The sequence below is a fragment of the Hippoglossus stenolepis genome, chromosome 23, assembly GCF_022539355.2.
Source record: "Hippoglossus stenolepis isolate QCI-W04-F060 chromosome 23, HSTE1.2, whole genome shotgun sequence".
Classification (NCBI taxonomy): Eukaryota; Metazoa; Chordata; class Actinopteri; order Pleuronectiformes; family Pleuronectidae; genus Hippoglossus; species Hippoglossus stenolepis.
The window spans coordinates 9,392,022-9,404,087 of NC_061505.1; the positions used below are offsets into that span (position 1 = coordinate 9,392,022).

Here is a 12,066-nt window from a genome sequence, read left to right on the forward strand (position 1 = left end):
TGACCTAAACTCCGCTCCGCATGGGTGGCAGGGATCCTTCAACAGCACGTAATTAGTGCTGTAACTCAGGATAACACCGCTGCTTACACTGGAGAGTGGCTACATACGGCTGCTGGAGCCAAGTGGCCACTATGAACGATTCATAGAGAAGCTTACATTGGAGAGCTGCTGAAGTTATTACCGTATTAGAATGCCACCCCTGCAGTTAGTTTGTTTCTATTTTAAAAGCAACATTCTCTGCTTAATGCATTTAAAGCAGGATTCAGTCGCAGAGTTTGGGTGGGGGACTGCCATCAAGATCGTGAGCTCGTCAGACTGAGATGTTATCGCTTGGCTGCATTATTCCTTGTTTGTGACAAAATTTAATTTAGCTTGTTAATCTTACTTAACCAGACTGAAACCACATTCATGGCAAAGGCCTTGAATTATCCTGCCCACATGCCCGTAGACACATACACAACCAGAAAATAAGAGGCCTAATAGTAACAATCGCCTCCACTTGGAGGCAATTAGCACACGCAGTGCCAAAACCCCAGAGCTGAGACATCCAAAAATTCCTGGATGAAACTTTTTGGCATCAACATATCCCCATTGTACAAGATTTGTCTCTGTTTGTGTCTGTGCATGTCTGTGTGAATGCACGCCGAACATGGACTCGAAGATAAACATCTGCAACAGGGAGTGCAACCTACAATGTAAACAATTAGAAATCAATCAGTCGGCGGCAAATTGTGTGCGTGCCTTCACACGCCGATGGAGGAAGATATTGCAGGAGGTGAGGAGAAAGGAGCGCGGGGATGACAGGGGAGGAAGAGGAGATAGGGAGCATTAATCAAAGACATAGTTTTGGATGCTGTGCATGAGCGAGGCGACATGTGATAGTGTTGAATGCCAAAGGCGCAGTAATCACGAACACATGGGTTCCCATATTGCACGGCACAGTATATGCACAAGCCAGCGTGCAAATACAAACAACTATGGAATAACTCGAAGGTTTCGCTGTGCAAGTGTCTCTGAAGAGGGGAGCGTGCACCCAACAGTAGCCAGCAACAGACACACTACTGGCTGCATGCATTCATACACACCCACATTTGTTATGTGGGTGTTGTGGTGAGATCTTGTCCCTGGTGGCATTACCTCAGCAGCACCACTCCACTACCCACAGTGCACTGGTGTGAGACCACATCAAGTCAGCGGGAGATACTCGCTGTGGCAGAGCCAAGGCTTTACTGAACACATATGTTGATGGAACAAACACTGGGGCGATAGAAAGATCCCCAGTCCAAAGCCACGTGGCTTTACACCACATTCACCAGCACTCAGCACTTTCTTCAAGAGCGCTGGAGCCAAAGCTCCAAACAGCCCTCGCATGGGCCAAACGCCACTCAGCCAGCCAAAGCGAACAAGTCAACAAGGCAAAAGTCTCTCAATTCACCGCTCGCCTGTTCAGTCCTTTCTTTTTCTAGTTTAAAATGCACAACGGACATCATTTCTCTCAAGCTCTTGTCCTGGCCTGTCTCGCAAAACAACTTTCAACAGAGTCAGGGTATCATTCAGATTGCTGGCTATGCAAAAACAAACACCGGCATTCATGGCGGCTGTAGCTGGCATCACAAAAGCAGTTATTAGCTCGCTGTTTGGACCCAAGGTTTTCCAATACAGCTACAGCAGGAGCAGCGTCACACTGAGGCAGTGTTTCCAAACAACTCAGTCACTGTCAGTACTGTGTGGACTGATCCAGAGGTTAACTTCTCTGAAGTAAACAAGTCAGATGAATAATCATGAGCCCCAGCTACAATTTCAAAAGATAGTGATGGGAGGCATTGTGTTCTATTTAGTAGTTTTCTTTGTGCCTGGGTGAGGTTTCTCTTCAAGAGTCTCCTCAAAAAGATCCATCATTGTTGAAATGTCTACCTTCTGTCCTATAGTCGTCTTGCTTTGGTTACACTGCCCCCCAGGATTTCCTATGGTACTGCTCCACTTCATCGGTGTCCATAAGCTTTTAGAAGATGTGCACAAATACTGACTACATGAACGCAGAGAACGGACAGAAGGCCCCGTTCGTTTCCATATACGAATCCAATGTTGAGCATGAAGGAGCCTTTAGGCAGTGAACTTCTTAAGCTTGTATTAATTCAGTTTAATGTAGTTAATTGTTTTGAGTGTAGATTAGGAAATACTCGAGTTGCAGGTCCATGATATGAGAGAAATATCCATTTTGTTTGGTCTGGAACTCGCGTAGGTCTAAATCTGTGTTTGTGGGACTCGCGCATGTGTACGTCTGGAACGGGGGCTGGGCAGGGGATTCAGGCTCTGCAGGTCGATGATGTTGTCCGACACAAACTCTGACGTTTGGGTTGAGAATAGACCTCTTTGGAAACCTGCTGCTTGAGAGCATCTGTACTATTCATATGTGCTTTAACCATTCAGGTATCAAGTCGCCCTGGGAACTATTTTTTGCGTCCACAACTGTCACACAACCAGCAGAGACTCCAGGAAGTGACTGCTCCTGTTCAAGAAACAGTTTGGCCCATAATCCCCGGAAAACTTTTCACACATCCCGGTTCTCATTTTGGAAATTTGGGGTGGCATTTATGCAAAGCTAAACAAACCATCTGCTAGATCCAGCTGCATATTCATTGTAGAGTTCAGCGAGACTGCAAAGAAGCTTTTTTCCCCAAAGTGTCGAACGATCCATTCGAAAAGTGACGTCTGGTGTTTTTATGAAGTTGTGTCAACATTCACTGTTTCTCACCAAAACATAGTGTGTGTATTTAAGAAATCTATTTCCTTCCTTATTTAACATTTACAGAGCTGATTAGTTTGGGAGAATTTGAAACCTGTGGTTTATTCCCATATCCTTTCCTTGTACAAACACCTTCCATGTTTACCTGCTGAATAATCTTCTACTTCCTTGCTTTTTTGGCACATTACTATGATTCTAAGCCACATGTTGCAGCCACAAACTGTAAATAGCGTGAAACCATATGTGCACATGCAAGAGATACGAGCAAACACTGGGTCCTACTCTTAAAAACCATGCTCAATAGCACTGCCAGTGGCCAAAAACTCCACGGGGTGGAAGCAAAAGTTAAAGCTTTGACTTGAAGTGGTGTTATCACCAGGGGGCACAGCACGCAATAGAAAATAACTTGAGGCTAAACATCCTCTCCGGCTGCCAAAACTAACATGCCCATCCTTTTAATGAAGATAAATGAAGTGTTCAATTGTGCAAGACCGTTGCCCTCTCCACCTGGCGCGACATGCAAAACACAGCTGCCAAGTTAGCGTGCAGCTGAGCAATGGGCTTCTCTGTCTGTGAGCTGCTGCTGCCTCACCCACCGAGTGCTGCCCCTGATTGACGACCCGACTGGCCCTTGGCCCCACTCGCCCAACCCCAATTACTCCGAACCCCCGACACCCTGAACCGTCTCGACACTTGCTCACCCTCGAGGTTTTTTAAAAAAGGGGGGGGGGAACTGCCCATGACTGTAGCTGCCTGAAGTGCAATTGAGCATGTAAAAACATTAAGGCCTGGATCGCTCGGCATGTGATAAAGCGAGAGAGGCACAGGGCAGAGAGGAAGAGAGACGTCTAACAAAACATCCAGACGAACGCGAGGGAGAAAAGGTGAGAAAACTAAACAAGTGCAAGAGGATGAAAGCGCCATTCCATGAAACGTGTAAAGACAGGCAAAGTGGAAGTGTCCTCACAGCGGGCCTCAGGTCTTTACTGTAGAGTGGGGCACTAATGACTGCCATTACCACCACTTAACTGTCACAACCCATAATATCCTGGCTTTTATTGGCGTGGTTGACAGAGAATGTGACCCACAGCAGCAATCAGTGCAGCTTGACCCTAAGTGCAGCATGAAGTGGATTGCAGGGCAAAGGAACTAATTATTTGAGTCCATAGTGCTTCTGCATAAGTAGTTTGTTCATGTGCACTTCTTTACTTCGGGTAAATATATATATATTTTTTTTAAATCAGAGCCCAAGTAATGTCCAAGTATGCAAGTTCATGATTTTTTAAATTTAAGCTACACTCCTCAATATTTATTACATGACGACATGGAATGGGAAAGGTGTCCCTCAGAGTGACCAAGCCCCAGTGAATCCTATACAAAGTCTCAAACTCCACTTTAACCTTTTAAAGTTTCAAGTTTACTTTACCTCTCCCTCCACAGTTTAAGGCACAGTCTGCAGTTTTCTTCCACCAGGAGATTCTGTGTCAAATCAATAATATAAAATTGGAGTGTGGTGATGTTGTGAGGTAGTGTGGGCTCATAGGAGTTGCCGTCAGCTTCATCCTGTGTAGATTCTTTTAGTGTTAATCGCAGGGGAGGTCTTTACCAGGAGCCAAATCATCTGTACAGGTCTCCCTCTCTCCAAGACAAATATACCCAGTGATTCAAACCAGGAAAAAATACTGAGTAAAGCTGTTTCACCATTAAAATCTGTGTGCAGAGAGCGGGACGTCTCATCGAGGCTGTATGCCGCACTGCTGCTAACGTTTCCTCTGCTTGTTTCTCTGATAACTTAAGATCCAGACCTGTCCTTCAACCAGTTAGAATATGTCATTTTAAAAAGCAAACGTCAATTCTAACCATGGCCAACAACAAAGCTGACACATGCACAAAAGGGAATATGTACAATGCCATTGTGCAGCTACCAAATCAAATGGACCATTACCTTGACAGACAAGATTTGGGACATTGTACACCAAACTCAACTCAATACATAAAAGGCCTAGTCCTTTTCAGACATTTTAATGCAGAGGAGTCACATATGACAACAATTCAGATAATTTAACAAAACTAAGCAAAGTGTTTATCACCACTTTATGACATCTTTTGCAGGTTTTGACTGAGTTACAGCCGCATCTCTGCAGCAGATCAAACGACCATGCTGGAAAACTTCACTCATGGCCAAACAATGAGTGGGGATACTTGTAGCTAGATTTATGAGCAGCTTTTCTGTTTATCTTTACACTCTCTCATTCAAAAAAAAAAAAAAAGACTAGCTCAGACTCAGCCGCCAACATTTCAGCCATCAGACCCCCCCTCACGTTTCGATTCAGGAACTTCTCAACCCAATAAACTTATTTAATATTTGTTTATGATTGCTGACATTCTTGAAGGTCTACAGTGCATACTTGCCATCGCAAAATAAATATGGATTAATTTAGAAAGGTATGTTAGGCCTTAGCTGCTTTAGACAGCACTATTCCATCGACGGAGCTCGTGGTGGGGCTGCCAGGAAAAACACTTTCTTTCGGAGAGAACAATTCATCTGTGGCCCTCATGGGGGATAGGGTAAAGGGTGCTGGGAGGGTCAGTCCTATTGCCCACCGACCGACCCTGGCACATGCTCATGAAGTCAAACAAGAGAAAGTGAATACAGTTTGAGATCTACATCCTGGGTTCCTTGCTAATTAAGCTGCGCTTGTCTTGGCTGAGGATCAAGTTTAATACTGAACCGAGATCCAACATAGAACAGGGCTGCAGAGGCACTGAGACCGAAACCAGCTGAGTGCTGAGAGGAATCAGTCGTGTGGCTCCCGCGAGTCTGCTCCTTTGAAGACATGTTCGCATCATACATGCAGCAAAACACCACAGTTTACTCAGTCACTTTGTTCTGTGCTGTATTTCAAATAAATATGAGAAAACTTCAATTCACCAGTGAAAAATTCTCATCTGACTTTGAAAATGTTTAAAAATTACATTTTCCTGTCTTTGTCATAGCATCAGATCTTAAATGAGAAATTTCAGCTTTTTTTCCTCCAGTTTCTATAAAGCCAGACATTTTAGTCAATTAGCAGTTGTTTTATAAGGTTACTGACTGAAAAAAATGAAAATTGTTAAATCATTAAACAAATGAAAACCGCTTTTACAGGGTTGTTTTCTTGTGTTTGGTGAGCCAAAGACTAATGTCCACCTCGGTGAACAATAAAGGTATATCCTATTCTCAACCAGGTGTTCTGTCACCACCAGTGCACCTTATTTGCACCTGTGTATTGATGTCACAAAAGTTGTGAAACATGTGTGGACAAGATTTTTTTAAATCTCACGTTACCAAGGAGGTGATATGAAACAGAGTACAGTCAGTTCAAATACACTATGCCCTCACAGCAAATAGGTAAGTGCAACATTAAACTTCCCCTCAAGGTGGCATTCCTGATAGAGATGGTGTGATATTGTTCAAATACCTTGGATCAGTTTTCACATATTCCTCTAAAATTGGACCAAGACCAATCCCATCACAAAGGGTATAATGGGATAGGTGAGCATTTCTGTAACAAAAGCGGCTCAAACCTCCATCCCGCCCAATTAGATGAAACATCTGGGTGAGAGATCGGCTTAAAGAAGAAAACGCTACAGCCAGGACTAACGTCTCATCAAAGGTGATGACAGAGTGGGAGCAATGTGACGCCAAAAACCTACCCCACCCTGGAACATGCAACATTTGTGCATGTGTGTGTGTTATGGTGAGTGTAAAGTGTGTGCCTCACATCCAGCTACGTCAGCCAAAAGTCGGATTACACCTCCTCTCCCAATGTCCCACGATCATCATTCACTTGTATTCATAACGAAGGTGTAATGTGGTTGACTTTTTGCTCCTCTAGTGTGGTGTGTTGCGTAAATGTATTGGCTGATATAGTTTCATCTGACACATCGATTTAGTTTTCTTAAGTCCGAATAAAGGTACAAAAAATTGGCCGAGGTGACTGTTCTGTTGTTTTTTTTGATCAGGCACTTACCGGATCCTCTGGCCTTTGGATGACGTCATGGAGAGGCTCTTCAGCGAGGTGGTCTCGTCGAATCAGAGTATATTCTCTGATGAACACTGCGTCTCCATCGTTGGCCCACACAGCAACCTGGAAAATTAAAGATAGGGTCACAAGTGTCCTTTTGGTCCAGACAATCCCTCAATCACACCCAGTTCACGCAGTAATTGTCCAGGTGGGCGGAGGTGTGAGCGAACGCAGAATTCTCTGCTCTCAATTTTCATCACACAACAATATATACACGAAAGAGCAGAGAGTCATGTTTGGCTTGAAAGAGGTATTGAAGTCATAAGAGGTAGGAATAATTATCCTCAGTTGAAATGGGACGCTGCTTAGGGAGGGAAAGTGTTTTGTACATAAAAAACAAAAATTAGTTTGATTGCTTATGACTGAGGTATGGATTTGACTGTGTGTAAAGATAAAAGAGGAAGACACTGTACCACAGTCTGATTATTACCTACGCCAAAGATGTTAGGTTTTCAGCCCTGTCAGTCTGTAGCTTGGTTGGTTTGTTGATTTGTTTGTCAGTTAGTTTGTTGGTTCTTGGTTGGTTGTTAAGTTTGTTAGAAGGATCATGCAAAAACTGCTGAATGGATTTCCACAAGAGTTATTGGAAGGATGGGACATGGGCCAAGAAAAAAACAATCTAATTTTGGGCAGATCTAAGAAATAGTTTTCACTTTCTTTAACATTGTGAAATCAGGATCTAGCCAATGTAAATGTGGTTTCATAAGAGGACTGTTGGGGCTTGGCGGAGGTATGCACTCTACTGAGTGCCATTCTAGTTCGACAACTTCTTTGTTGTTCAGACCATAGTGAATCTACCAAACCAATGCTATTTCACCACCGTACTCTGGAGCACAGCGATAGCGGGAAATGTAAGTAAATTGTGGTAAAACTTCCATTTCTGTTTGCAATCATTTACTAAACAGTTTTTTTTTTTTTCTTTGGTTTGTACTCTCAACCGCACATCTTGATGAGGGGGAATCATCGAGGGCTCTGGAGGAAATCACAGCGCAAGACATGTAATATCAAAAGACGTAGTAACCCACCTCCTCTGGGAGGTGGGTAGGGGGTGAGAGACATCTTGGATAGGGCCCATTAGCAGCACAGCAGGGCCCGCATTCTCGAGGACGCACAAATTCACAGAGCAGGGGCCCTCAGCTGCTCTCTGTGGGTCATAAACACCCTGTGATGACCCAGGTCAACTGCCTGCCTCCTGGGCCTGTGCCAAGGCAGCACAAAGCAGAGCGAGGGAAGTGGGTTTAGGGTACTTGACGTTCTTCGCATTATAGGGGGCTGCAGATCTTCAGTTGAGATGCAAAATAATAGAAAAATAAAAGTGCTACTAAGCAACTGCAGCAAAACTGACACCACCTTTCTGTGGGAAAGGCCCACGGAGTGCACTCCTAAAGAGGACAAATCAAATCTGGTCTAAAGCCCTACACTCAGCACTGCTTAGCTGCTGTCACTTATGCTGTGGGGGGATCGGCAACAACACATAAGTCACCGCAGTAAAATGTGGGCAAAAGCCTCCTCGGATGACAAAGATCCTCATGTGCAGGAACATTTTCGTTGGGCATGGATCTGCAGATGTCGCAGCTGTTGGGCCAAATGTAACAGTTTTGTTTGTCTGTTTCTGAGGATATAATATTAATATAATATTCAATTATTTCATACCTGTGAGAAATACACTGGGAAATCTTGTACAGCATGTTTCTCAGACCCCCAAACTGCAGTATATACCCCAGACACTTGAATGCATTGAGTATGGAAAGCCAAATAATTGATATGAGAAACTTTTATCAAAATACAGCCTGCGATTGGATGTCTGAGCCCAACATGAGATCTTTGCTGACAATGTTGCACTGAAGCAAGTCCTCTCTGCCACCGAAGCTGAAAATGAAAATGTTGCAAAACCACAAGCCAGGGGTAAAGCAAACATGTCAAACCCGAACATTAAGTGTGTGTGTGTGTGTGTGTCAGCTAGGATGTACTGAAAACCACTTGAGTGACCAGATGTCCTTGCTCAAGGCTAAATGGAGGCCCGGTTGAGATGAACAAGCCGATTGTGTCATTCTCAAGAGATTTTTTTCTCCTCAGAAATTATTTTCTCACACACTATTAGTGTCTTAACACCAGACCAATCTGGCAACCATTTCCTTGTCATCTCATAGTCTTCATCCATCCTCCTTAAAGACGTGGGATATGCTGGAACCGGACTGAGCTACAGGCTAATGGTACATGACAGCTAAACTCCCCCTTGCTGGAGTCTTAAAAGAGGGATCTATCAAACATGTTTCCCTAAGAAAACAAGCTTGCTGTTAGGTGCCAGTGCCAAGCATCCTGCACACCCCTACTGGAATTAACCATTAGGAACTGGCAGAGAACTTGATATTTCCAAAGAGAGCCACAGTGCTGGGTTATGCCATCATGTAAATAAAGGCAGTGGAGGATGCTGAGAACATTGTTTAATTCCTATGCATGTATACAACATGTAGCCTACGATACTGCCTTGATTGTTTTCACTGGCCCCCTAGAGGAGATGAAATTCCTGTTAAGCAAAGATATTGAAGAGAGGAGGTAAAGCACCAGGATTTGTTTCCTCCATCACATGTCATAACATTAAGGCACGACAACACGTAAATTAAGGGCCCTATGTTACATATGGCACAGAGCGACAAAAAGTTGAAAACACTTGCGAGCCTCAGACAGACACACTTAACGCCCACGTTGTTCAAAAAGCCAACACAATCTCTCCAAGAGCCAAGTGGTAACCCACCTTGACCATTGGTTTGTTAACTGCCATTTTAAAGTCTCAAGTTTGGCATTGTTGTCAGTGCCATCTTGGTTTTGTCAACCAGATGTAACCATATTTGGAGGAGCAGGGGGTGGAGCCTCACTGGGGGCTTGAGGACACTGCATGCCCATCTACATCCGCAACCTGCACCCATTGGAAAGTACTAACTGTCAATCACAAGGTATCCCTCTAAAATGGGATCATAATTAACATCATGTTATATTTAAGAAGACTTGAAACTAGCGATTGATACTATATATTTTATCGTAACATGTGATTAGTGACGTTATAAATCAGGTGAGAGACTTAAATAGAACGAGACATCTTTTTTGCAACCAGGAGTCGCCCTCTGCTGGTCCTTCGAGGTTTTAGGCACTTTCGCATTGGCTTCACTTTCCATGCCAAAGTCTACCTCCATTTTTTATAAACAGTCAATGACTTGCACCCATCCGAGCGTCCATTGGCCCCTTGTTTGAAGTCAGTGGCGCACTATTTAACGATTATTTTACAGGAGCATTCTTAAGATAATAAAATACACATGTATAGGTGGGTGCACAATAATGCATGTACACTCTGCAACCATAAACAGCATTCACTTTTCAACAAGATGCAACAGACTCTTGTCCTCTTATATTGTGAAATGCTAAAAAGGTGAAAACCCCACAAATTTATTACCTGTAGTGTTCTATTAAAAAAATTTCCCATCAACTTTAATGGTTAGGTTTACACTCAAACAGGCTTGAACATGAACAGATAATTAATATTACAGTTTATACTATGCCCACGTATGCAGATATGTTCAATACAACACAAGGAGAATTGGTTATTTGGACACTCGTGAATTAAAGTCAAACTCTACATGGAGTCTTTTTCCTGTGTCGGATATAATGTGTGTTAGAGTTTATACAATGTGCTCACTCAGGCAAAGTTTGAGATTAATCGAAATGAAAATGACAGGGGTTAAGAAAACACACACTCCAGGTTTGTTGGGGTGCTTGTGATTGAAAGAAATAACTCCAACGGGCATCTACAAAACTACCCACAAGAGGCCCAAATCCAATGTTTGAGAGCCTGCATGTGTCAGTTTGACAAAGGACAAGGGTGGAAGTAAAGCAGGGAACCAGGCCGGTGACTCATTAACCTCCAATGTGAGTCAGATTTCAAAGAGCACGTCTCAACCAGGCAAAAGAAGAGGAAGTGAACTCGGGGGCAGGTCGGGTCCTCAAAAGCACATAATCAACAGCAATAACATCCAACGTGATATTATAATTAAGCTTTCCTACAACGTGGTGCCAGCTTCCACTGTTTGGGTGGAAACTGTGAAAAGCGAGCGACTTTTATCTATCGTGCCACACCGGGCGAAAACTTAAGACTTATGTTTCACGAACTGCTGCCTTTGATTAATAAGATTCTGTCCAATGTTTAGATAGGGACACCCCTTTCTCCAGAGCGGCTCCTGTCTGGATGAAACCTAAGAGGAAAAGATATTTTTGCTAATCCACTTTCAAGGGGATTTATATGAGTTTTCGCTTAACACATTTTGAAGGAGGAAACATTGCGGCCTTTTTTTCCTCTCAGTCTCTGATCCTCTTTCAAAAGGTGCCCTTTTTTCATCCGACGACTTTTTATACATCCGCCACTGGCCCCCACACATTGATCTGCTGGTGGATTTTTCCGCTCACTGTGAAGGAACCATGGGATTAGGATGATCTTAGTTTAATATTTGCTCAAAACAGACCAAAGGCCACTTCAGGATTTTGGGGCCGATGAAGGTGAGAGTCATGCAGGCCATGATAGGGTCTTGACTCGCTTCAGGCAATGAGAATCCTTCAGTTCAAGAAAAAAAAAAAAGAAGGAGAAAAACACCCCTGGATACATTCACACAGGAAACCTGCAAAGCTCATGGCTAAGCTCTCTGGGAAACTGAAGAAAACTGAAATACAACTTTCATCACATTCTCTGATTCCTGATGGATTGTTTAGTTATCTTTATGCTCTTCGTCAGACGGCCTTTGAAGATGCACTTTATCCCCGCCCTCTCTGCCAGATTCCTCTCAGCTTGATTTACTGATCTCTATCTCCCAAGAGCAGCCCGTCCTGTGAGCATGAGTAGAAGAGTGGCAAGGAGCTCAACTTGTCTCCATTTCTGCCCTCGTCAGCTCCCACACTTCTCATCTTGAACAGCACAAGGAATGAGAAGCCTCAGGGGAAAGAGGGAAAAAAAAAAAATCTACCTTTCATAGGTGAAGAATTTTCCTGGCGCTGTCATCACATCCCTATGTGCTTACGCTCTGTTACTCCCATGTGTTAATGTCTCGTAATGATGCGTGACAACCTTCCTGATGATGCATGAGAACTTCCTTGACACAGCCTTACCTGTTGAATTAGATTTTTTTTAAATGATACCGGTGCAGAACATAATGCAGATCAAGTTAAAAGTGTAAAGTGGATGCAAGAGAAGGGGTCAAATGATGGTTAATC

The 12,066-nt window shown here is 43.6% G+C and overlaps 1 protein-coding gene across 3 annotated transcripts in view; it reads right to left on the reverse strand.

Moving 5' to 3' along the window:
• The window catches only part of LOC118102613 (ADAMTS-like protein 1), a 95,022-nt gene that overhangs the window by 54,924 nt on the left and 28,032 nt on the right, over nucleotides 1–12,066 (reverse strand). For all 3 annotated transcript variants that reach the window (XM_035148923.2, XM_035148922.2, XM_035148925.2), the window contains exon 2: nucleotides 6,760–6,876. In XM_035148923.2, the coding sequence (XP_035004814.2) occupies nucleotides 6,760–6,876 (117 nt within the window). The remainder of the gene's footprint in view (nucleotides 1–6,759; nucleotides 6,877–12,066) is intronic.